The 26,615-nt window shown below is 36.6% G+C and overlaps 2 protein-coding genes across 3 annotated transcripts; one reads left to right on the forward strand and one right to left on the reverse strand.

Moving 5' to 3' along the window:
- Positions 1–264: 264 nt before the first annotated feature.
- Positions 265–2,030, forward strand: LOC140322606 (putative claudin-24). The gene has a single exon (XM_072399159.1). It carries the CDS (start codon positions 313–315, stop codon positions 904–906), a length of 594 nt encoding a protein of 197 aa, XP_072255260.1. The 5' UTR covers positions 265–312; the 3' UTR covers positions 907–2,030.
- A 12,103-nt stretch (positions 2,031–14,133) lies between these two features.
- Positions 14,134–19,194, reverse strand: CLDN34 (claudin 34). 2 transcript variants are annotated; one of them, XM_072399171.1, is made up of 3 exons: positions 19,039–19,194; positions 17,852–17,968; positions 14,134–15,166 (listed from the first exon to the last, which is right to left on the reverse strand). In XM_072399171.1, the coding sequence occupies exon 3, from the start codon at positions 15,109–15,111 to the stop codon at positions 14,305–14,307; it is 807 nt and encodes a 268-aa protein (XP_072255272.1). In that variant the 5' UTR covers positions 15,112–15,166; positions 17,852–17,968; positions 19,039–19,194; the 3' UTR covers positions 14,134–14,304. The 2 variants fall into 2 exon arrangements, with proteins under 2 accessions (XP_072255272.1, XP_072255280.1); XM_072399179.1 differs by lacking the exon at positions 17,852–17,968.
- Positions 19,195–26,615: the final 7,421 nt, after the last annotated feature.

The raw sequence follows: 26,615 nt of genomic DNA on the forward strand, positions 1-26,615 counted from the left end.
GATTATTCTTCGAAAAACATTCTGAAGTCCCTGGCTGTTCCATTCCATATTAAGCCAAGTGGGAAGGTCATTTAATCTGATTCTATAATCTTTCACAGAAGAATGCGGCACGTTTTTATTGGCTGATTGTTTTTTGTAAACTACGATACCACAGATCTAAAAATAGAGTGGACTTAAAGAGAACAATAGGCTCTCACATGCAACATAAAAGGCGACTGATTTGTTCAGACATGGGTATTTGAAATCCTGCTCTGAGAACTGAATTCTCCATCAACAGTCTGGCAGTGTATTTTGGAAGGTAAAGGAAACAAAATGGAGGTAGTGGTGTGCTTCACTGAACTAGTGGGTCTGTTCCTGTCACTATCTGGCTATGTTTGCTGCCTGGTGGCCTTAATTATACCTCAATGGTTGACATATTCTCCAGGCCTTCTTGTCAGTGAATATTACCAGCTTGGCTTGTGGAAAACTTGTGTTGTTCAAGATGTGGGCCTAAGTGTATGTCAAGAATACCAGACTCCACTGCACATTACTCCTCAAATCCGAATGGGTCGTGTCCTGGTGAGCCTCTCAGTGTTCCTCGGAGCCTTAGGATTTACAGCTTCGGTGCCTACCCTGACCTGTGTGAAATGCCTTGACGAAACAGAAAGCCATATGAAAAAGATGCTAGCACTTCTAGGAGGAATTCTTTTTGCGGTGTCAGGTATCCTGACCTTCAGCTCTGTGTCCTACTTTGCCTATGACACGCTGGTAAAATTTTGGGATCATAATATTCCTAAAGACATTCCACGGTGGGAATTTGGAGACGCAATGTATGCTGGCTGGGTAGGCCGTTTCTCGATATTGTTGGGAGGTATTGTACTGATTTTATCACAGTTCCGTACTTCTCAAGATTCTGAACTAAAATGACCCTAATGTGGACATTAATGCCCCTTTTAAATTTGTTTTGGTACTCCATATAGCAACATTTTAAGGACGTGGATGTAGAAACTGTATATCATGTGGTCTACAAAGTATATCTTGCAGACAGAACAATTCATGAGTAGTCATGAAATAGTCAGCTCAGTTTAAAGTCAATGAAAGGAAAAATTTTAAAAGGTTTGTACTTATTAGGTTTTTTTTATATCTGAACCCGAGGGATTTACCTTCATTATTTGTCTTAGAAAACATTTCCCTGGTATAGAAAGTTAAAATAAAGTTTTTGAGTTGTCCAATGGGAAAAACTACTCTTGTCACAGATGTCTAAGAAGGGATATAACCTTTCTCTGACGAGATCTCCCCTTATTTTGTGATTTGTCTCTGGGACAGGAAGCAAATGTGTGTGTATATATATATGTTTATATTTTGTTATTTATCATTACATACTCCACCCCAAACCTAAAAAATAAATTTTGATTTTAAATACTCTCTACCTGCTCTTTATTAGTGTGTACGGCATACGATGCAGTAACTACATAGTTCACATACTTTTGACTGGTTTAGAATAGTCACATATGGTAAAGTGTAGTATCCCTATACCATTTTACAAAAGAGAAGAATGTTCTATCTGACATTTTTTAGTAAGTAATGTGCGACACTGGGGTTGATTTATCAAAGGAAATTTGGCTGTTCACTTATAAAGATGAATTATCCCCATGCCAGGGAATTTCCTATTGGCTTAGTAAATGCTGTGAAAGTTAACTTTGCAAAGAATACCCAATCACATGCAAGGAAATGTAAAAGTTATTGTTTATTCCATGTGATTGGATGATCAAAGTCAGCAGAACTTTTTCATTTACTAAGCTAAGTAAAATATCCCTTACAAAGGATGATGATTTGCCTGTATTCCTTTTTGAAATCACTTCCAAGAAGTTAATATTACAACTCATCTTTTACTCAGTCTGTATTAATTTTATTTTATATAGCTTTTTAGAACTCCTATTATTTGTAATGCTTATTCTAAAGATATTCCAAGGTAACATGGTAATAATTTATACTTTACAAATGTTTCATGATTCCAGATGTAGTGTTAGTCCTTAGTAAATGATGTTCTGTCCCTTACTGCAATACTCTCTGTATTATCCGTAGAAGCAAAATTATAACCCATACAAAGTCACAAGCAATAGATTTCTTATTTCTCACATGTGTTTAATATTTGACAATAAAAATGTTGTAAAGAGTTTTTGTGGAAATGTTTGCTCACATGTTTTATCAATTATAGCCCATGCAGAGGAATTTCCTATTCAGCTTCCAGACACATACATGCCAACAAGTACCCACACTTGTGGCATAATTACATATACAATAAGGATTTATTTTTGCAGATGGAATAGCTATGAATCAATGGATACATTGTTTCTGCTGATAAAAGACAGGGGTGGTAGGCATCTGAGAACAAATAACATTTAGGTATTTCATGTTTCTGTACTGCAAAGTTTTATAGAGTGCATAGAAAACTATTAACACCACCAGCTGAACCTAAGTGAGCTTAATGCTTAATTCACCACCAAACAAGTACAAGTATATATATATATATATATATATATATAAAATATATATAAATATATATAATGTCAGTTTAATAATACACTAAATTCATGTTTAGATTAAAGAAATGAAGTAGAGCAATAAGGAGAATCCTTGAATACACAAGGAGGATGAACAAAGTCTATACAACTCAGCTGTTGTACAATACAATAGGTGATATGTGCAGTAAAATACCAGTAAAAGGTGAAATGAATAATAAAATGCTAGTAAAATCATTCAATTCTAGGCTTTCAAAAAGGTATCTAAAGTGGTTGTAATCCATAATACGTACATGTATATGATGTTTCACATTCCATTTGAACAGCGTACCCTCTGGCATAAAATAAATTAGAACAAAACCAAATGAATAAATAAACACGTGTATAATATTTCCAGCATCAAATACATCAAATTTTTAAAGTTGGATTTATGACTCCATGTGTCTCACATTTCACATATAGTGTGGACTGTTAGCTAAGCTGATTGTTTTCAGAGAATGTAGAACTTCCAGAACAAAGTTATCAGTTCTAGTTGTCAGTCATAGGATGGGAGTAACAAAAGACTATTTACTAATGTCTCCAGGATACAGAAGAATGGAATTTACCAATACAATACTCACTACAACAAGAAATCAGGCTTTAGAGGTCCTTTCCACTTTTTTTTTAATTGTTCCCAATGTGTTCAATGCGTGAGCACTGCAATTTTAAAAGTGGCAATGCTTTCTAATATTATACAATCTACTTATTGTTCATAACCAGTATGATGACATGAAATTCCTCCAAATTATTTTTAACCATATTGTAAAGCTCTAAATAATATAAAGGATTAACTTTACTAACCTTTTAAACTGCAGTGCTGAAGGAGATCATTGTTCTTGGTAAATCTGTCTTAATGTGCAAATACACAAATATATATACTGGTACATACACGTATATACTATACTGATATTTCTAAAATATTTAGGGCACAGTAAAGCTTACAATCTGTTGGAAAAGAAAAGTAAAGTGTAATGATGATACAAAGCATTATCCCTAAGCAAAGGTTTCCTTATGCTCCTCCACTTACAATATGCTTGTTGCAAGCTCCCATTTTATAGTGGGGAGTGTATCATATATTCAAATAGAGCTGCAGATCAGAAACTGGAACAATGTAGGAATCTAAAAAAACAAGGAACAACCATTAGTATTTAAGGGAATCTGCCTAAAAGGGAATTTGTAAGCCACAATTTTTTTCTACCAAAGCTTATACCTACCTGAATGTAATGCTGATCCTTTAAGACTTTAAGACTTATTCAGTGGAGTATGCAGATCAGGATTTTTGACTTTTCACATACATAGGTCAGTCATTAAATACCAAAGCCAGAGACAGTTAGGTAACTATTTTGAAGGTGTCCCACCATATCCACCATTTTGCTGAAAAAAAATGTAAAGTTGACATATATAATCAAATATAAGCCAAGATACCTTCTTTACCAGAAAAAAACAGGCAAACTACATTGACTCAAGTATAAACCTATGTCGCAGAATGCAGCAATTACTGTTTATTTTCAAAATAGTAATCAACAGAAACGCCCCCCAAAAAATGTGAATAAATACATCTATGTTGTGTTATTTAAACCATTTATTTCAAAGGGGAAACAAATTAAACTATGTGGGCTCAGTTTGTTTAACTTTTTCCCCCCTTTATAGGTTAATTTGGAACTAAAGTTTCACTTTTACTATCGGCTTCATCAGGCAGGTCATTATTGCAGAAAGGTACAGCATTACAGTGCCAGCTTTGGTTGCCATGGAAATCCAGCAATCTCAGCTTCCCTTGCGTATGTCGGGGGTGAATGAACCCTGGTTACGTCATCCCAGCACAGTCAGTCAAGATAGTTCAAAATCTTCTCCAGGAAGAAGGAGGGTAGGAAGATAGCAGCTCAATGTGATGGAATGCAGATTGGTGAGTTGCACAGCTTTAGTTCTGCTTTAATGTATTTTGTACTTTGCGTTGTTTATGATGAATTACTTGCACTTAAATGATATTTTGTGCATTATTGTTAGCCACCAGTTCATGACGTGGTGCCCTAGTGTAAAGTGTGTAAGAAACTCAAATATTGGTTGGTTCTAGATAGACACCAAGAATCATAGCTTAACTTCTAGAAGTCTGGATTTCCTACTTTGTCACCAGGGAGGTCAAACATTGTTTTTAAGCCTTGTATCAAAAATGGTCGTACAAGTTTCTTATTGGATGGATTCTGTGTTGAGATAAATGTAGCATCTAGTAGGTAAGTTCTATGGATGAGCCCAGATCTGTATGGCTACAAAAGGAAGAATCCAAAAACTAGGATGATCAAGACGGTCCTAATAACAAACATGTGATTCTAGAGTTCCATCTGTTGGCTATAAAATGTAGATATACAAATATTTGCTAATATTTTCAAATAAATATCAAATTATATTGGTGCACCGGCCAAAGCCCCAGACCATATCTCCCGTACGGATGGCAGGCTCAGGGCAGTGGCCAGGTTGCGTCCCTGGACTGGGCGGGTTCTGGCATCATGATGTCACTCTGGAGAAAGTTTCTTTCCCTTTGAGTGACATACCGCTTCCCGCGCATGCGTGGTCCGGAGTCTGTAAATTTAGTGGTCGGTCAGCTTCAAAAGGTTGGTGACCACTGCCCTAAAGCCCCTTATCCATTCATTTCAGACTCTGCATTGTAAATGAGGACACCAAGGATACAACCATAACCATAGTGTAACGAAAGCCGGCACTGGGATATCATCTGAATGAACCACTGGGTGTATAGCCGATGGTAGACTAGGATACTTTATGTTACATTTATTTTTCTTGTTATATCCTGAAGTTTTCACTATACAAAAGTAAAAGTCACTTAAATGATCTCCTGGCTCTCGCCAAACCATAGGTGTACCAAATGGCATCTTATCACGTGTTCCCTTTGTCCATATTCATAAACCCTCGACACACTGCACACCTTATGAGGGGCCAGGACTTATCTTGATCACCAAGTTTAACTTTGAAATATGCCAAATAGGCTTTCTCTACAAATGTGCTGATGTTCGCCCTTTGACTGGGAATAGTGAAACAGCCACAGATATACCAAAATGAATCAGGGTTGTTTAGGTACTTACTACAAAAAACAGCAAAGCCAGACATGATCTGAAAGAAAGGAAATACGTGTGTAGGTGGAAAAATAAATTTGGCTTATTCACTACGTAGAGCAGCGCATAACCTCTGACCACACTGTCTTGTGTGTAAATGAATGCATATATAGCAGAACACACCACTTAGAGCCAAGTCAATACAACGTGAGCTCCACCAATACCAAAAAACTTCCAAAAAGTTCCAAACAGTTTAAGAAGAGACTTGAACCTGATCATTTTGGATCAGGGGAAGAGAAAGTTGTACTCGGTAAGTATCTTCTTCAACTGCAAATGTTAACAGTTTTTATAGGTACCTAGAAGACCTTTTATTGGCTGGATTTCAAGGCGGGTACCTAATAGTATACATAAGGGTAAAGGGTGGGAGAAATATATAGAAACAAGGTAGTGTAGCAGTTGCATGCTGACATAATCCCATGTTGGGAGCTCCTTGCTCCAACGCTCCAAATCACAATGTAAAAGGATAGTCAAGGAAAGCCCGGGTCTACGCAGGCAGCAAGCAAGACAGGTCAGGTCACATGCCAGGGGTCAACAGCCAAGAATCCAGGAGACAGACTGCATTGACACAGGGGCCATTGCGGGCAGGGGGAACACAGGAGAGACTGGAAGCACCAGGAGATACAGGTGAAGAAGGGATATCCACAGACAGTCAGGAACAGTGGAACAGCACAGGGAAGTTGGCGGGGAACCAACAGACTAGACAACGAGAGGTTAACGCAGGAGCTGGTCAGAGGAAACATTGGTTTAAGCAACAGGTATACAGGAACTAGATCACAGAACTAGGGAGCTCAAACCACTTAGTGAAGACTTGTTGCACAAACCCAAAATGCAGTCTGAGAGCCAGCTAAATAGCCACGGCTGATCAAGAGGCTATGAAGCTTGGAAACAGAGGCACGCCCAGCATCAGAACTGCAAGCATGCGCAGGAGAGTGATGCCTGCTTTAGTGAGGAAGAGGTAAGTGTGACAGGTCCTAAATCATTTATAACTAAGTTGGTCTCTGCTGTTTGAAGGATAATAATGTCTGAGTCCTCCCAAAAAAGAAACCCAACCAATAATAGATGAGAGTGAATAAGTTACAAAAGATGTTGGTGTCACCTGAAGTTACAAAAGAATTTGGTCCCAAAATTTAAAGCACTAGTAACATGTTTTTCATTATTATTATTATCAATAATAATAATAAACAGGATTTATATAGTGCCAACATATTAGCAAACAATAAATAGGGGTTGCAAATGATAGACAAATACAGACAATGACACAGGAGGGGACCCTGCCCCGAAGAGCTTACAATCTAGGAGGTGGGGGAAGTAACACACAATAGGAGGGGAGATATGTAGTGGTGAGAAGTAGTGACGATTTCAAAAGACAGAAGACGGGTAGGCAAGTTTTGAAAAAATGGGTTTTGAGTGCTCTTTTAAATGAGCAGAAAGTAGGAGCAAGCTGAATAGGACGAGGAAGACCATTCCAGAGAATTTGGCAGCTCTAGAAAAGTCTTGGAGCCGTGTGTGTGATTAGGTTATGAGTGAGAAAGTCAGTAGTAGGTCATTTAAGGAGCGGAGAGGGTGGTTAGGGGGGTATTTTTAACATATTCAGGGTTTACCACTAGTCTAAAGATATGATATATAAGGTGACCCACACCAAGGTTACTTAGTATACATTCCCTTAAGGGATAACTTACACTGTTACACAACTAAAAGAAATTCTATCCAAAGCACTGAGATACTATATCTTCTTCTTCAAGATGTACTGCAAAAGTAAGACACAAAGCAGCTGTTGTTTATGATGCAGATATCACATCATTCCTTCAATTTTCACTATTTATAAACTAAGAATGTTGCAACTTCCTCATTGTTTCATATTTAATGATAGCATGATGTATCCTGCAGTTTCCTTTAGAATGAAAAAATCAACCTAATATAATACAATGTGGGAAACATAAATTTTGTAATTGTGTCAGATGACACATGCAGATGACATGAATTGTGATCTGTACTTTACCATTCACCAATTCTAGTCATTCAAAGATAATTCTGCTTTCTATTTGCAGTACAAGTCTTCTATAAAGTAAAGAAGTCAATCCACCAGTGGTTAAAATGTGATAAAATGCACAATGAAACTTATTGCTTTTCACATAACACATATATTGTGCTCTGCTTAATCAAGTTTGATATTATATGTGGTATTACCACTAGCCTTTTAAGAATTCTTTGGCTCTTTAAGAAATCTTTAGGAACAATCAGTAAAAAGGCATTACACATGACTAAAGTTATCAGAAGTGGGATACAGAGCATTTCGTGCTATGGAATGCAATATAAGTATAAGGTAACAAGTAAATGACAGAACAGACAGGCATTTCACCACCATGTCAGAAATTGTGACTGTATTTCCATGGGTGATCTCCAGAGGCGTATTTGATTTCTTTCTTCTATACTCAGAGAGGAAATGCAGGGCCTTTTAATTTGGTGTTTAAAAATGTGATCATATATAATGCTGAGCAACACTTAAAATTACTACTTGTAGATTGTTTCATTATAATTTGCATAAAAGTATTTTTGATTTGAGATAAGTGCCATATTTAAATGAACAGAAACAGTCTTACAAAGTAATTAGAGTCCTCAGAGCAGTGTTTCTTGAACTTTTTAACATGGAGAACCCCCTGAAATAACTCTCAGGTCTTCAGGGAACCCCAGCTATATTAAATCAGTAAATTAGTCTGGTGGTCAATATTAGTATAATGGGCAGTAAGAAGAATACCTCCTACATTGCTGGCCATTGGGAATGCTGCTACCCTTACAGGCAAAAGGATCATTGGTATCTAATAAACTGACCTGAGAGGACCAAACAGTCATTGTTCAAGGGGCCCTAAGCAACCCCTGGAGAAACCCTGGTTGAGAAACATATTATTTTATTATTTTCTTTAAAGCAATACACTTTTATAAGGTAACTCAGGATGGAAGTACAAATATACAGGACAGAAGGCAGTAAAAGAAAAGTAAACAAATTACACTGTGAGCCTGATTTATTTAGACTCTACAATGCTGGAGAGGAAATACTTCCGTCAGTGAAGCTGGGTAATCCAGCAAAGTCATTCAGAGTAATTTGCTATTTTGAATCCTGGAGCAGATCCATTCCAGGTTTGCTGGATCACACAGCATTAGTGATGAAAGCGTATCCTATCCAGCCTTGGGGAGCTTTAATAAATCAGTCTATTCATGTATATACCTGTAAATAAAAATGTTTCATTCTCATCACAACAATAACTACATTCCTGAAAGGGTATTTATATTGGGAGATTATAGTAAGAGATCATGCGAACAATAGGTAAAGCTCTATGCATATTTTATACTCTTCTAGGGCTTCTACTTACTGCAAGTAATGCTAGACATTTGTAGGATTATAGCCAGCATTCTAAAATTCAAATAAAGAAACATACTTCAAATAGAATTTAATGGCCACAGCATTTGTTAATGGCTGTAAAAGACTTAATTAACGAACCAAAAACCGCTGTAGCTATCAACATTATATTTTTATAATAAATCTATGTATATAGCAGAACACACCACTTAGAGCCAAGTCAATACAACTTGAGCTCCACCAATACCAAAAAACTTCCAAATAGTTCCAAACAGTTTAAGAAGAGACTTGAACCTGATCATTTTGGATCAGGGGAAGAGAAAGTTGTACTCGGTAAGTATCTTCTTCAACTGCAAATGTTAACAGTCTTTTATAGGTACCTAGAAGACCTTTTATTGGCTGGATTTCAAGGCGGGTACCTAATAGTATACATAAGGGTAAAGGGTGGGAGAAATATATAGAAACAAGGTAGTGTAGCAGTTGCATACCTCAACATGCTGACATAATCCCATGTTGGGAGCTCCTTGCTCCAACGCTCCCTTGCCATTCAAATGACCCAAAAATGGGATACATCCCATGGCAATATCTTAACTAGGAAAATAACAGAGTCTGTCAGAAAATATACAGGAAGTGTTGGACTTTCCTAATAGTAGGCTCCGAGTATTTGAAAAGTGGTATCAGCAGTAAGCACCCTGTAATAAATGTTTTTTGGAAAATGATCATTATATATCAATACAAAAAACTACATAAAAACTTTTTTAAATGTTTAAAAAATAACATAAAATAAAAAAATGCATAAACAATCAACAATTATTAATTAATTGTTAATAATTAATATAAAGATAATCCAAAGTATCATGGTAATAATATATAACATACAAATGTTTAATGATTCCATATTTACTGTTAGTCCTCAGTAAATGATGTTCTGTACCTAACTGCAATTCTCTCTGTATTATCCGTAGAAGCAAAATTATAACCCATACAAACTCACAAGCAAGAGATTTCTTATTTTTCACGTGTTTAATATTTGACAATAAAAATCTTGACAAGTCTCCTTGTAGAAATTATTTGCTCACATATTTTATCAAATAAAACCCAGGCAGAGGAATTTCCTATTGGGCTTTGAGACACATACATGCCAACAACTACCCACACTTGTGGGTTAATTACATATACAATAAGGATTTATTTTTGCAGATGGAATATCTATGAATCAATGGATACATTATTTCTGCTGATAGAAGAAAGGGGTGGTAGGCATCTGAGCATGTACTGCAATTTTTTTTCTGTACTACAGGGCTTTATAGAGTGCATAGAAAACTAATAACACCACCAGCTGAGGAAGTTTAAAGTCTAAGGCACCACCAAACCAGCACTCACACACATATACAATGCCCCTTAAATAACATGCCAGTTGCAATTTTAAATTATAAAGAGTGAAAAGAACCCTTGAATATATGAGGAAGAAGATAAACACAGATTATTCAACCCACCTGGTATACAATGCAATAGGAGACATATGCACTAAAATATTTATAAAAAGGTGGAATTAATATTATGAGGAACGCTAGTGAAATAATCCACTTCCTGGTCTTCAAAAGGATGCTTAATGTGGATGTAATCTGTAATGTGTACATTTATATGATGTTTCACATTCCATCTGAACAGTGCACCCCTTGGTGTAAAATAAATTAGATCAAAACCAAATGAATAAATAAATACGTGTATAACGTTTCTGTAATCAAATATAGAGTAAAAATAATGTAAAGGTTAAATTTATGATTCCATGTGTCTCACATTTCAAATATATCTTGTTCTAATAGTTAAGCTGCTTGTTTTCAGAGAATGTAGTACATGCAGAACAAAGGCAATAGTACTAGCTGTCAGAAGACTATTTACTAATGTCTCCAGGATACAGTGGAATGGAATTTACCAATACAATACTCGCCATAACAAGGAATCAGGCTATGTGGGTCCTTCTCATTTGCATTCATTGTTCTGTGAGTAAACACTGTGATTTTGAAAGCTTTGCTCTAATTTATAATATTATATGATCTGCTTATTGTTCACAATAGAAATTTCTCCAAATTCTTTTCACCAGACTGTAAAGTTCTGGATAATTTACCTATGCATACTTGCAGTTTGTTGCAAAAACATTCATGGGGACCAAATTTTCTCATTTTGCTTGTCAGGGTAATTCCACTTTAAAGGACCCATATTGTGTTAGTGTAATCAATATAAAAATATTCATAAAGTTTAAGATAAAGGAACATAACTTCAATCTAGAAGAGGCAAAGTTCAAAACTAATCTTACTGTAGAAAATATTGTCTTACTTGAGTAGTTGACTTGGAATGGACTTGGGCTCCAAATAGATTTCAAATAGAGGTAGCGATTTAGTCAACAGTAGGTGACTTAAAAGATTCTTGGGAAAAACAAAGATCTGTTCTAAATGAATGAATCTTAAATACTGAAAAATGAAATAAACAACTGGCAATAAATAAAAATGGACCAGACTCGATGGATGGCTTAGTCTTTTCCACTATAACTCTTCTATGCAAATATTGTAATCAATGACTGTAATATTGAGCAGATTGATTTACAGTTGTGTGTATATGTTGATGAATGATTTTTGGTATATCAGCACAAAATACTCACTTGTTATCAACTGGCCACCACCAACATGCATCATTGAGCCAAAAAGTATCCCTGCCTCATTTTTTGTAGGAAAGCAACACATATTTTTATCAATATACGTTTTGATGGACAGGTGTTTACTTTGTTTCTGCCTTTTGTGTGCTGCTGGAAATGAATGGCAATTCACTGCAGTGTGCACACACTTTGTTGTTGTTTCATGTTAGGCATTAAGGTTTGAACCTCATCCAGGATGATGAAAACCTACTTCTATCCTTCCTTCCCTCTTGTCATTGCCCATTTCTTAGGGAACAGATAATGTTCCTAAACAGTTTGTAAACAACTGCAAAGACCTCATATTTTGATTTTGTGACTTGGGCAACCGTTCAGTTCACCAATACGATATATTTTTAAGGAAAAATTTGGAAGATGCAATTGTTGACTTCTCCTGAAAATGCACATTGTGTAGTTTTCCGGTCAGTCCCCTGGCTTTGGTACTTTGCTAGCACACTGACTAATAACAATTATATAGATCAGCTTTGCTGATATGACTCCACTCAGCACATGCTTGTTCTGGATCAATAACATAACAAGTATTGAGGACAGAGGCTTCTTTAAATATAAGAACATGACTTATTCAGTGGTTGGACTAAGTTGTCACCCTTCAAGTCCAAGTCGAGTCCCAAGTCACTGACACCAAGTCCCAGGTCAGATCTCAAGTCAGCAAGAATTCTGCCAAGTCGAGTCCAATGTCAAGTCACTTCATTTTAACTCCATTGTCCCCATATAGAAACAGAGCCCTGATCCTGTTCTTGAGCACAGGATTGCATTCTAAATCCACTGCTTTCTCCTCTGACAACTGCAGGGGACGGGGGGCAGTGAGGCTTCTGCTTAAGCCGTCACAAGAGAAAACTTAGAATGTAAGGCGGGGAGGAAGGTGGTGTTATGTTATAGAAGACTCCCTGCCTTCTTTCCCGCCTTTCTTGCAGCTGTCAGCGGAGAAAGCAAGTCGAGAGTCTTGCTTTCTCTAATAAATGACTTGCAAACCCCGAGTAGAGTTGCAAGTAATCATTAGGTGACTTAAGTCAGATTTCGGTCCAAGTCCCGCGACTCGAGTTCCAACTCTGGACTCGCGACTCTGGACTTATTTAACTATGAACATTGCCCATTTTAAAAGAACAAAATGCTTCACAACTTTTTTATTAATAGGACCTCTCCGGTTGTTTTTTTCTACCAGTCTGTTTTGTGCAGTGTGTTTAATATACTGTTTTAAAATAAAAGATAATGAAGTGTTTCTTGACCTTTTTTAAAATGGGAGATCCCTTGAAATAACTTTCAGGTCTTCAGGGAACCCCTGCTATAATTATGTTATACACAACTCACAGTATATTAGTAAAATACATTCCTATACATTACTGGCCACTGGAAAAAATGTCATCCTTATAGACAGCCAAAAAGATCATTCAAATCAGTTAAACTGACCAGAGAGTCACAACTTGCTCATTGCTAAAGGAACCCCTAGCAACTTGGTTGAGAAACACTGTTCTATGCTATCATTTGTAAAATATTTGCTTTTCTCTTCATATACCTATTTAGTAACAAACTGTGAAAATTATGTGTAAAAATACATATGCAATATTATATGTCAGTAAAAGGCCAGAAAGCACAGAAGATATTGAAACTCATTGATTTATTCAAGAGAACTTTATCACATGAGCAATTTCAAAAGTAGGCTTACTGAGTTCATGGGGGAGTATTACAGAAAACCGAGAAAGACAACTGAGCCCATAACAAAATATTAAAATTCCAGCTTCATAATACATTTTAAAACTGCTATTGAAAACCCTTCTTGTTTTATTTCCATCTAATATGTAGATGAGTTAGGGGCAGTACAGTCCTGATGTATAGACGTAAGTCTATCAAGTTCAACCACTAGGTTAGGTATGTTTTAAATCAGTGGTCATCAACCTTTTGGACCTCACGGACCACTAAATTTACAGACTCTGGACAGAGCATGTCACTCAAAGGGGAAGAAACGTCCCCCAGTTTGATGTCATGATGCTAGAACCCACCCACTCATCCAGACACAACCAGCCCACCACCCTGAGCCTGCGATCCATATAGGAGACATGGTCCGCGGCTCTGGCTGGTTCGCTCACCCAGCGGGGTCCTTCCCCTGAGGGGGGCACACTGGCCAGAGCTGCGGACCACCAAAATATTCTCACAAAACAACGGATGGTGACCGCTGCTTTAAATGATTCCAACAACCATATAAACTCTTCATCTACTCCTTCTCATATCATTGATCTTGGATATATTAGTTATTAATATATAAAATTATCCAAAACAAGATAAATAAATAACATTTTTTGGAACCCCTTCTGGCAAATGCACGAGACTACATCAGAAATCTTATTATATTGTATGTGGTGTTTGCATGTACCTGCATTAGAAAAAAGACTTTTCTCATAAAAGTCAACATTTAAGAAAAAGAAAAACATTCATCAAGTTTATTGACATTGATTTGTAAGTATATATTGGTTCCACTGTAAATAAATCCTTCCCATACATTTAGGATATTTCACAAATCCATGTAGTACAGCTATAGGGTATTAGATGAATGTTTTTTAGGATTTACCAGCAAGTGATAATTTATAGAAGTTCACCTGCATCCCATTCAAAAGCCTCATTTTTAATTCCATCACAATTTAAAGGTGCACTTCCAAAACTGGTTAGTGAAGCAAAGCTTGCAGACCTTTCCATATCCATGGAGGTCATACTGAAATTGTCAGACAATACAGAATCAGTATAACTTACTGGGAAAACGGTGTTGTTAGTGAGTTGAGGTAGCTTGTAGGCAAGGAAAAAGATCCCACTCCAAAAATAGAAGATGGCAGAAACAATTCCCAGACAAATGCCAGCACCAACTTCCTGCCTCTGCGGACTGGAGGGCATGTAATAAGTGCTGGGGAAATGAATACTAAAATTATTAACAACAGAGTGCATATTCCAAGCCACGGGAATGAGAATGATAATACTGGTGAGAATGTACAAAATTCCACATAATGTAAACCACTGAAGAATCCTGTTGATATGACTTGTACCATGATAAACGTGTTTTAGTCCAGAGACAGAAGCAGCTTTGCCCATTGCTCCAAGGATTGTAGCAGTCAACATAAGACCTTGTGCCACAAATATTTCACGTGGCACAAAAGAGTCTGTCATACTGTATTCTTGGCAGTACATGACTTTTTGGTTTTGAGACACCAAGATGTGACTGAAGAAACACGTCCGCCAGATGCCAACCCAAGCAGTGCCAGAGGTAATCACAGTGGTGTTGGTCACATACCACACCCTCCATTGCACAAGTCCTGTCGCAAGGAAACCCAAAATCCAGCCCACTGTAGCAAAAGCAAATCCCCCAAGTTGAAGATGGGCTGTATGGGCCAGGTACGGCATGACCCAGCAGTTCTCAGCTCTACTCTGTAGTCACTTCATCACCTAAAGCTGATCACTAAAAGGAAAGAAAATAAAGAACACATTAATGCATAAATACCTTACCAAGAATATGTATTAATGACAAAATGGAGTTTCATGGAGTAACCTCCACATCTTCTGAGTTAAATACTGCTATCCAATAATTTAAAATACACAAAACTAAGAAGTAGGCTGACACCCATAGTTGCCAAGAAACTGGAACCTGCACAATATACAATCACCCTTTCCACCCTGCAGCATCTAGATACAAGATTACTTATGTTGTCAATAACTCGGCAACTCTGCACGCTTCACACCTTCTGTCCTGAGCATATCTCATGTTTTATTTACACATACAACTCCTATTTCCAGTGCTATATGGAGTTTTAGTATTTAAATAGGGAAATGAAAATGAAAAAATGCATAATGTAAAAGAACTATTTTGTTTGTCTTTGTTATTACTATTACATGCATGCAAAACGTTGTACATTTTTAAATTTTAAAAAGTATTTGAACATTTGCAGTTAGATCTGAGGTATTGCCACACAGATGGGTAGTTCCAATTACATTAAACTGCATTATTGTCCTAGATGGTGTGTCAGTTAATTAAAAAAACGGCAAAAAATGATTGCTGCCAAGATATACTAAACATCTACAAATAATAGTTGTAAACAAGGTAAAGTGCTGAATACAACAACCCATGCATCCTATGACTTCTAATCAGATGTCTGCTGACACCCACAATTATCTTTATTTATAACACCTGGAATCTGACAAACATTCCCTGGGGGGAATCAATTACTTTCACTGAAACTGTCAGATTTCCACCAAGAAATATTTGAGGGAATGTCAGATTCCCTGTTTTATAAAAAAAAAAATAGCCCAATCCGTCTGACTTTGGATATATTAGGATATAGATGTATACACCAGAAAATTTTGTAAAACTTAAATAAGACAACTTTTAGGTTAGTTTTTCATGTGCACAAAGCAACAAGTTCAATTAAACTCAGCCCTGCCCAGAAGTCTATACAATATCACCTCCACACACCTCTTTACGGGCAACTATATAAATAAGTTCTGGAAACTTTACTAATGGAGATCTCTGAGGACTAGATTTGGGAAACTGTATTCAATGTTTGTATTTCCAGTTTAGCAAAGTATAGTCAATGCTATAATTACAACACTGGCAAACTCATGTAACAGTTAAATACAACCAAAGCCTCATCCTCCTTTCCTTGAATATCTAACGTAACTACATATTAGGAATCAGTGATGTACTGTGATTATGGTCACCACTCTTTGCACAATAAGTGTATTTTAATCTCCACATTTTGTTATTCCAGAGATGTTGCGGTGGACTATAATGGATCTTGGTCTTCCTAAATTCATTTATTTGCTTGCTGATTATATTTATTGGAACATATCAAACAAAAGCAAACCCTGAATCCCAAAAGTAAACAAATTTTGGAGAAAATCATATACTGTAAAGGTGGATGTATTGTTTGACATTGTGAAAGGTAAATAGAAAATGGAAATATATAGTATACTGTTTTCTTTCGTCTGGCATAGATAATCACTTGTTAGCTCCCTGTAGAAGTACTGCTACTTCCGACTTCACAGCCATCCCCGGAACTGTGGTCATATCTCCACCCCCATGTCTACTCAGTGGAAGGGAAAAATACCAAGTCAAAACCTATTAAACATGTTGTGCCTGGGCTTCGGATTTAGTAATGCTTGCAGTACTTGCATACTGGTGGTTGTGCCTAAGCACCATTCATTCCTCCGTTCACACAGGGCCTATCAGTTTTACATCCACTGAAGTACATCCCACCCAATCCAGCTTCTATAATTGGGTTACGTTGATGTTTATTTATTTGGGGTAGTGTGTACGAATGGGAAGACCTATTTGATAATACCTCCACTAACATGGCAGCTGTCTCACAGATACAAAGAACTGTGAAATAGATAAAAAAGTGCACCAAAGGAAAAAAAAAGCCTAAGTAAGAATGCCCACATCAGCCATAATAAACCAGAGTTCTGTGGAACCCTGGGGTTCGTCTGGATGCTGTTAGAGGTTCCTTGAACTGTGACCTACCATTGATGATGCCTTCATAGTTCTGGAGCCAATGCCCCTTGATAGAGTCAGCTACATGACTCTAATGATGTTTTTAGTAGTCTATAAAGATGATATTCTAGCCACCACTGTAAGGTGGTTATTCTTTTCACTGGCCACTGGTAGAAGAGTTTTTTTTACCGTAAGCCCCCCTGGTAAATTTGGTTCAAGCAGATGTTCCAATGCACCAAAAAAATATTTTATTGGTTGCCTTAAGAGTTGAGAAAGCCTGGCTGACATTAAATACTATGCCATTTATCTACTGTTTGAAGAATAGGAATTTCTGAGTCCTATATTCTCCTAAAACAGTAATTCAACCAATAACTGATGAAAGTGAATAAGTTACAAAAGGTATTGATGTCGCCTGGAGTTACAAATGAATCGGGTCCCAAAGATTTAGAACGCTAGTAAAATGTTTTACATAATCAGGGTTTACTGGTAGTCAAAAGATATGATATATAAGGTGACCCACACCAAGGTTACTTATACATTCCCATAAAGTGTACTTTACATTGTTATACAGCAAAAAAGATATGCTATCTATATTACCAAACTACTAGCTCTCCTTCTGTGAGATGTACTGCAAAAATAAGACATAAAAACACCTACTGTCTGTGATGCAGATGTTACATCATTCCATCAATTATTCACTACTTATTAACTGAGAATTTTGCAAGTTCCCCATTATTTCATTTGTGAAGATAGCATGATGGATCTTGCAGTTTCCTTTAGAAAAAAAACAACATAATGTAACATTGAAGTGGGAGGCTTGAATTGTGTAATTGTATCAGATGACACATGCAGGAACTTGCTGGATATTCCCCAATTCATTTATGTCTAGTCATTCAAAGATAAACTGCTTTTTATTGGCAGTACAAAACTACAACAAGCTTTATGGCAACAGAAATGCTGTAAACCTTTACACATGGAAATGCTATATAACAAACTTAAAGCATCAGTGTTCAAAAATGTGATAAAATACACAACTGCTATTTCACAAAACACATACATTGCTTTATTTTATTAGGTTTTTATATGTGGTATTACCAGATGATATTACTCGTATTACTGGATGATTTCCTTTTAACGCATGGGGCGCCTAGGTAATATCAGGAAACAGAGGATGGAGCTACAACTATACAAGACAGAAGGCAGCAAATGACATGTAAACATGAGAATGTAAACAAAACACACTCTATGTTATAACAATGTAATAACTAAGAAAAGCTAAGTAATAAACTGTTGTATATGTGCAAAATTACCCAAAAAGAGACAAGTACCCCTATCAAACTACTAGCAAAAATGGCAACATTTTACCTAAGGAAAAAATCTGCAATAAGGCATACAGGCAGTGCTGGGCGTAGAAAGCCCAGTATGTCAAGATATCAAAAAAGTTTTGTATTCACATGGAAATATGTTATATGTGTAATATTAAAATAATACCACATCTATAAAAATAAATATCCTAGATTATTAAATTGATTTAACAATTTAAAAAAAAATGTGTTCAGCAATGAAGAGAACATAAGAATAATCATTACACTTTATTAGATTAAAGTATTTTGTTTACAAATGTGATCCAATAAAAAAAAAAAAAAAAGCTGTACCATACATTATAAACTATTCTGTTAAACGGCGGAAGAATGGGATTTATTCACAGAATATCAGACTGCAAAGTATTCATAATATTTCATTACCCTTTCCACCTTCTGGGTCCTCAAGATCTCATAGACACACACAAAGTCTCAGTTACTGTAAATGGATTGGAAACAAACATCCAAGAATAAATAACTTACCGTGACATGTGTGATCTGCCTATTATTTTGAAGTTGTCCATTATGAAATAGGAGTAAATGTGAAAATGCATTATGATGTTCCTCAGTGCACCTGCAGGAAGTACAAGACGTGTATGTGCACTGATTCCTACCACTCTCACAAAGTCAACATAGATGAAATAAAGTTTAATAATTAACACGTTATAGAATGGTGTCATTTTTACAATTCTTTGTTTATATATTATTTTGAAGAAACAGTATAGGAAAGTGGAAATAGGTAACTATAATTAATATATTGTGTGAAAAATTCTGATACAAGTGAACTTATTTCTATAATAGTAGAACCATGTCATGCTATTTGACAAAATTCAGTAAACTTTGCTTATTTCTGTGCTTTTTTTTTTTGTTTTGTAATCTGTGCATAAACTAATTAGGATGTAAAGTATATATATATATATATATATATATATATATATATATATATATGTGTGTGTGTGTTATATGGTATCATCTTTATCTTCTATGTATTATTCTCTTGGTTTTAATTTTTACATTTTATATTACATAGTAAGTATGTGTGATTGATGGCTATGAAAAAAAATATTTTTACATAATTCTTGCTGTATGGATCCTGAAGGGTGTCTTTAAAAACAAGTCACCTGTATTACATTATAATGTAGATTAACAGATTACTGATAAAAGGAATAGGGGTGGATTGCATACACATGTTAAATAATTGCTACCAAGAACAGTCTGGTCCTGCTCATCTCGGGTAAAATTCAGCAGTAGTCTGACGTTGTTCATCAGTCCACCAGGGCAGATTTATATAAGATCATGTATGTCAAAAGAGGAGATCACAGTGGGTTTCTCGCTTGCTTGTCCTCCCTCCTCTCCTTTCCATAGAATTTTCTTTCATTCATCTGTCACTGTAAACAATCATGAAAGATCATTTCAAGTGACCAAAATCTTACGTGTGTGCATACTATAAGATAACTGGGTTAAAAAAAGATTGTCTCTATAGACCCAAAAGTATAGGAAAAGATTTGCAGTTGGCTCACATTTCTGGTTTCTCCTACCATTTACCATTTGGTTTATTTACCTTTTGGAATGGGTAAGTGTAAAAGTTCTGATAGTTTGATTTATATGCCCTATTGGGAAAAAACGGGGAACTGATTTCCCATTACATTCTGTTTTGGTGACCAAGACCAGCGGTTAATCTACCTAGTCGGGAGCAATTATTATTATTATTATTATTATTATTATTAATAATAAACAGGATTTATATAACAATAAAAAGATGATGGTGGTTTTAATCCTTCCTAAAACACTATACAAACAAATATATAAAAGTTTGCTATAATATAGTCGATTGATTGGCTTGAGCCCAAACAGCACCAGACAATCGTCCAGTGCTGCGCAAACAGCCACATTTAAAATGGGATATAGACTGCAACATTCCTTTATTAGTGTCCTCCTCATCCATTTTTTTTAATCCCCCAGGTGAGGCACCCAAAATTGAAATGGGTGAATTTTCCATACCAAAAGCGGTTATTGCCAGGGAGTTTAAACAGCTTACCTGGTAAGCGGTGCCCATCCTCCAGTGCTGCCCAACATCTTCTTCCCCTGGCAATGCCGCTGGGCATCTGTGTAACCTGGTGATGCCTGGCCGGCATCTGCATCCCCAGCGTGTGAACCTTTGGGACGTGAGGCCAGGGGAAACTAATGCCGGCTGGGCATCTGCGTGTGAGCGTGCAGCTTGGAGGCGGGACCAGGCGGGAAATTAAAAATACTGCTTTTACATTTAAAAATACTTAATAATCATACCCCCAGGGAGGTTAAAACAACCACCTGATATACTGGGCCTGATTAAATAAAGCTCTCCAAGGCTGGAGAGGATACGCTTTCAACAGTGAAGCTGGGTGATCCAACAAAGCTGAAATGGATCTGGTCCAGGATTCAAAACATTTTTAACAAATAGCAAATTACTTTTAACAAATCCATTTAAGGTTTCCTAAATCACCCAGGTTCACTGATGAAAGTGTATCCTCTCCAGCCTTGAAATGCTTTAATAAATCAGACCAATTGTCACCCCTCGGAAACTGAGACTGAATTGTTTGTATGTATTATTTTATACAAATGCCAAATATCTTTGGCCAATGTATAGGTTTATGGGTTAATGTAATGCAGTATTTGTGCTGCCGTAGCACATGACAATTTATCTTTATGGTGAGATGTGTGAGGAGAGCCAGACTCGCCCTGTGAAATACTGCTGGTCAGCAGACTGTGGTATTTGCCGTTTCACATTGCTGACAGCACAGGCAGGAGAACAATCCAAGTCTGCATGCCACTAAATATATACATGCAATTCTCAGCACCGAGAGGGACTTCCATGGAGACATAAAAATTCCAATTTTTCCCTTTAGATGCTGGTAATATAGCAGAACACTGGGTCTAAATTAAAAATTATACGGCCATAACCAGTAAGAATTAAGCTGGGAGCAGGAAAGGCTTGTCAGAACCAATCCTTCTGTAATATGTGCTTAGAAATGTATCATTAGGATTTTATTTTAATGCACTTTAACAAGGGGCAATGCTGGAAATAGGCACCATTAAAAACAATTATAATTAAGTCTCATGATAAATTATACATACCAGTAAAATGAGATTAAAGAGTTTGGTAATCCAGTAACTTGTTGCATCTTGAATCATGTTACCCTACTACTCCAGATCAGCGTCCTCCAAGCATTTCAAGCTATTCAACCTGGTTATACTCTACCTTCCGTCATCCCAGATCTTACATTAATTCAAAATTAGGGCTTTCAGTAAAGGCAAAGACAGGGAGGTGTTAAACTCACCCTACCCCCCTTTTAGTGCTTTTACCATCAGTGGCCAAAGTCTATGTTACATTCCCCTGGCAGGGCTGCTTTGTGCTGCAAGTTACATACCCTTGCCAAAAATACACTGTATGCTATGCTGTATGTTACATATTACTGACCACCATACTCCGCATGTTGTATGGAGCATAACCCTAACTATTGTAATCTGCATAAAATGTTGTATACCAGACGTCCCCAACCTCCTGCTTGGAAGAAGGACCCCATCCTCCAGGGGACGCACCGGCCAGACCTGCGGACCATGTCTCACTAAGACTTACGTCTCATCGCAGGCTCATGGGGATGAGTAGGTTGCGTCTGCAATGGGAAAGTGGGTCTGTTCTGGCATCATGACGTCACTAGTGGATTGTTTCTTTCCCTTTGAGTGACACACGGCTCCCCGCGCATGCGCAATCCAGGGTCTGTGTATTTAGTGGTCCACGACCTGCAAAAGGTTGGGGACCACTGTTGTATAATACATAGTCTTGGCTTCAGTTCTGTGGGTTATGGTGTTCGGTGCATAGTCCTGACCACTACACTAGTAAACTGCAAAAAAAATATAAAACCATAGGATAAGGGTGTAAATTAGGCTAATCCTTGCATACTCATGAATACTGCCTTCCGTATTCTGGATTGTAAAATACATACTTCTGACCCCTGTGCTATGAGCTGTATGTTACATACTTCTGCTTCCTGCAGTATATATGGTATACCTGAACCCCGCTCAATGAATGTACTTTACATCTGATCATTGCACTCTGTACATAATATTTTCCTAACTCTTGAATATTGCATACATCTGCCCTCTGCACTATTTAATGTACATGGTGGAGAGGTGTGAAATACATAGTAGCCAAAGTAATAGTTATGAAAATGCTATACTAAATGTTATACTAAATGTAAAAAAAGTGTACTTTGTCTTACCTTGTTTTCTTAATTAAACTGTTTGAATGACTAGCTATTATTTGTGCATGAACCTTCTTTAATTTAATATCTATATGCATTGATAGGGGATATATTTTCCATATTTATGCAGATAATTAGATAAAAATATACCTAAATAACACATATTAAGTACTAAATATGTATTATGGATTATTTAGTTGGTTCTTTATTTTAACTCTATTAAGTCTGCAATGGAGAAGGGAATGCAGAAGGGAATAAAAAAATAATGTGTTTTGAAAGTGTATGTATAGCTAAAACATTTATTTTTAATAAATCTTAAAATAGTCAGATTCTCAAATTTACTCACATATACAGGTGCCACATCCCAGCTAACATAGTCACTAAGTACACAGCAAATCAAGAGGGGACTTTTTGGGCACTTATTTAAAGAAAGAAAAAAATACCTTTTATTTCCAACATTAAAACACATTGTATTTCTAACATATAACTTCTAAAATGGCATATAGACAACAAGATTTCTTTGTTAAAAACAACATAATCTAATGTGCATGGCCTCACAAATATAGGATTAAACACGTTTCGTGGACATATCTGCTTCCTCAGGAATAAATATTGAGATTTCCTGAAACACATCAATACCATTGAATGTTGATACCTCCTTTAAATAATATGTACGGATCAAACATACGGAGGGAACAGGCAGTAAGGCAGAGCGGAAACCCAGCGATGTCAGGAGAAATTGTCAAGGGGAATTTTACCTCTTTATCAGTAAAAACACGAGTGTTCACAAGGTGCCAACTAGGTTCATAAACACACATACAACTCTCTAAAATCACTCCAGCCATCCCATGGGATCTGTTTGCTGTAATCTCTCCATCTGACTGGTTCCTGTGTTTGCAAAGGAGGAAGTGGAAATATCCGCGAAACGCGTCAAATCCCATATTTGTGAGACCATGCACATTAGATTATGTTGTTTTTAACAAAGAAATCTTGTTGTTTATCTGCCATTTTAGAAGTGATATGTTAGAAATACAAGGTGTTTTTAATGTTGGAAATAAAAGTTAAGTTTTTTCTTTCTTTGTTGATTTACTGTATACTAAAATGTTTATTCTTGCTTTAAGGTGCAGAAGTGTTTGATGTTTTTAATGCTGGGAGAAAGATTGGATCTATAGGGTTTAAAAAATTATCTATTGTGTTGGTAGTAGAAACTCCTTGGTTCTGGGGGCTCTACTTTGAAATTATTACCCCTTCAATTCACTCTAGATTTATTCATAGGTTTCGCCATTTTTTATCGTGACAGCTGTGCACTTTTGAGATTGGCGACTAGGTGGCAGAACGAGTTATTATTTTTAATAAGAACTGAAAAGATTTGCCTGCAAAGATAGTCCTATCTGTCTGCGAATTTCAGACAATTTAACGGGGGAATAAATTATAAATAGAGCCCTAGGAGTAAGATTGTCTAAGAATATTAGATTATTTACTGCCTCTAAAAAATAAGAATTATTTTCCTGCATTCCATGGAGGAAACAGATCTATCAGACATTATCACCAAATACATCGTGCCAGCTGCAGGAGTGGGAGCATAGGTACATGGGGAGTACTGCATGAGGTTCACACTATGGAATAAGCTCAATTATATGATACAGCAATGAAAAAAACAACATTTTTAAACATATGGGCAGCAGCAAATGAAGGAAAATGTGGTGTCCCTCAATGAATGCAGAAAAAAGGATTATATAGTGAGCTAAAAAAAAAAAATGGAGAGCACAGCCCTGGTTTAGATCACCGACTTGGATGTTCCAAAGCCTGTGCCACAACTTGGTGACTATGAACTGACATGTGCTGCCTTACAAAACAGAGAAAAAATGCTTGCTGGTGAAAAGGCCAGGACTTAACTACCATTAGTCCATTCGATGATTAGAGTGCTGTAACCATGATCTCAAGGCTTGATAGCAAATCCTTGACATTAGTTTACTGTTTCCATTGTGAGATCGTAGCAATAGAAGCTGTAAGGCCGGCTTGACCCATCAAACCTGGATGTGGTATTTAAATACACACAAACTGCCTTGACTACATCAGATTAAAGGCAATTTTAGGGTGAAGTGAGTTGGGACAAAGTGACAGAAACACAACAGGCACTTTTTATAATTTTTTCCCCCAGTCAATTCCTCTGAAATTCGCTGACAGATGGTTGCACCTCTATACAGGTCTCCTAATAAAACAATGACTCACACTGCCATCTAGTGGCCAATCATCAACATTGCACAGCTGTCACAATAGGAGATGAATAGGAAAGAAAATGTTATGAGTGAATTGACAAGGGAATAATTTATAAAAAAAAAAATGCAATGTCTTTAATCAAGTGAAAATGTGATACCACTTTAAAAATTCCTAATCCTATTTCATTATTAGAATTACAGCTAATTAGGAAGCATACTATTTTTTCCTAATTAAACCCTGTCACAGTGACTGGTGCAACCGTACTTTTTATACCATTGTGTCTCCACAAGTGTAACCCAGCCTTAACAATTTTTAACATGGGGGAACCCTAGAAATAACTTTCAGGTTTCAGGGAAACCCTAACATTATTACTACTACTACTACTATTACTATTACTATTATGCACAACTCACAGTACTTTAGTGTGGTGGTTAATGGGAAGAATGCCTCTTACATTGCTGGCTATTGGTAAGAATGTCACCCTTACAGATCAAAAAGATCATTGGTGTCATTGGTAACATAGAGGCACAAATTGCTGATTGCTCAAGGAACCCCTAGTAACTTCTGGGGGAGCCCTGGTTAAGAAACACTGGTGAACCCAATTGCCTAGACTTATGTTTGTGATTTGAATAAAGAGAGTATCAATGTCAGTCCACAAATGAAAAACGCAGCACTAACCTTGAAGTAACATCATATCACATTGGCCTACATTTCTACCTGGTTTATGCAATTTTTTTGTATATAATGTAAATAATAGCATTCAGTTCACTAGGTAATGCCGAACAGCAGCAAAACATTTGCATAAATAGATATCCAAATAGATACTGTACTAACAACCTCTATTTCCATAATACTATCTTGACTTGTATTTGTAAAAGCATAAACAGGGCTGTGTAGTCCAAATAGCACAAACAAGATTTAGGCTATGTACGCACATCAGGGTCTTCTCAGGCTAGAATCTGACATGGCTAGAAATTTTGCCCAATGTTGTCTATGAATCCTTCCTGACCTATCCACGAACAACAGAGGACCACAATAGAAGTGAAGGGAGGAGAAAACAGCTGGGTGCTGCTCACTGGTTCCCTCCCTTCTCCATACAACAAAACTGTATGTACAGAACTCATTTATTCATCTTTCAGTCTTTTTTGCTGGGAATGATCATAAAAGATTGTTTCCAATGACAATACGCAGGCTTAGACTTGGTGCCCTTAGTAAGCACTCAGTTAAAGAATTGGTCTGACACAGCCTTTTTCTCCCTAGCAATAAAGGTGTTTGGACATTTGTAAAGTGGGGTATGGCTGTTACTCAGCTCTGCCAGAATTGGGCACTGAGGCATGAAAGAAGGAAGCAACATTTTTGTAAAGGAATTTCAAAGCAAGCACCCTGACAAAACATAACATTGACAATATTACACAAATAGAGAAATAAAGATCTTAAAATTCTGAAAGACCTCATCTGGGTTTTACTATATATACTGTACATCCACATATCCATTTAATGTGAATCACATCTATTACTGGTATTTTTTGGAGGATCTGCAGTAAAAACACAGAAAAATGCTTTCCGTTTTTTTTTTAAATGAAAGCCTGCCAAAAGCAA

This window comes from Pyxicephalus adspersus, chromosome 1 (genome assembly GCF_032062135.1).
Source record: "Pyxicephalus adspersus chromosome 1, UCB_Pads_2.0, whole genome shotgun sequence".
Taxonomy (NCBI): Eukaryota; Metazoa; Chordata; class Amphibia; order Anura; family Pyxicephalidae; genus Pyxicephalus; species Pyxicephalus adspersus.

Coding starts and splice junctions, on each gene's coding strand:
- LOC140322606 (XM_072399159.1), top strand. CDS start 313: ATGGAGGTAGTGGTGTGCTTCACTGAACTAGTGGGTCTGTTCCTGTCA.
- CLDN34 (XM_072399179.1), bottom strand. CDS start 15,111: ATGCCGTACCTGGCCCATACAGCCCATCTTCAACTTGGGGGATTTGCT.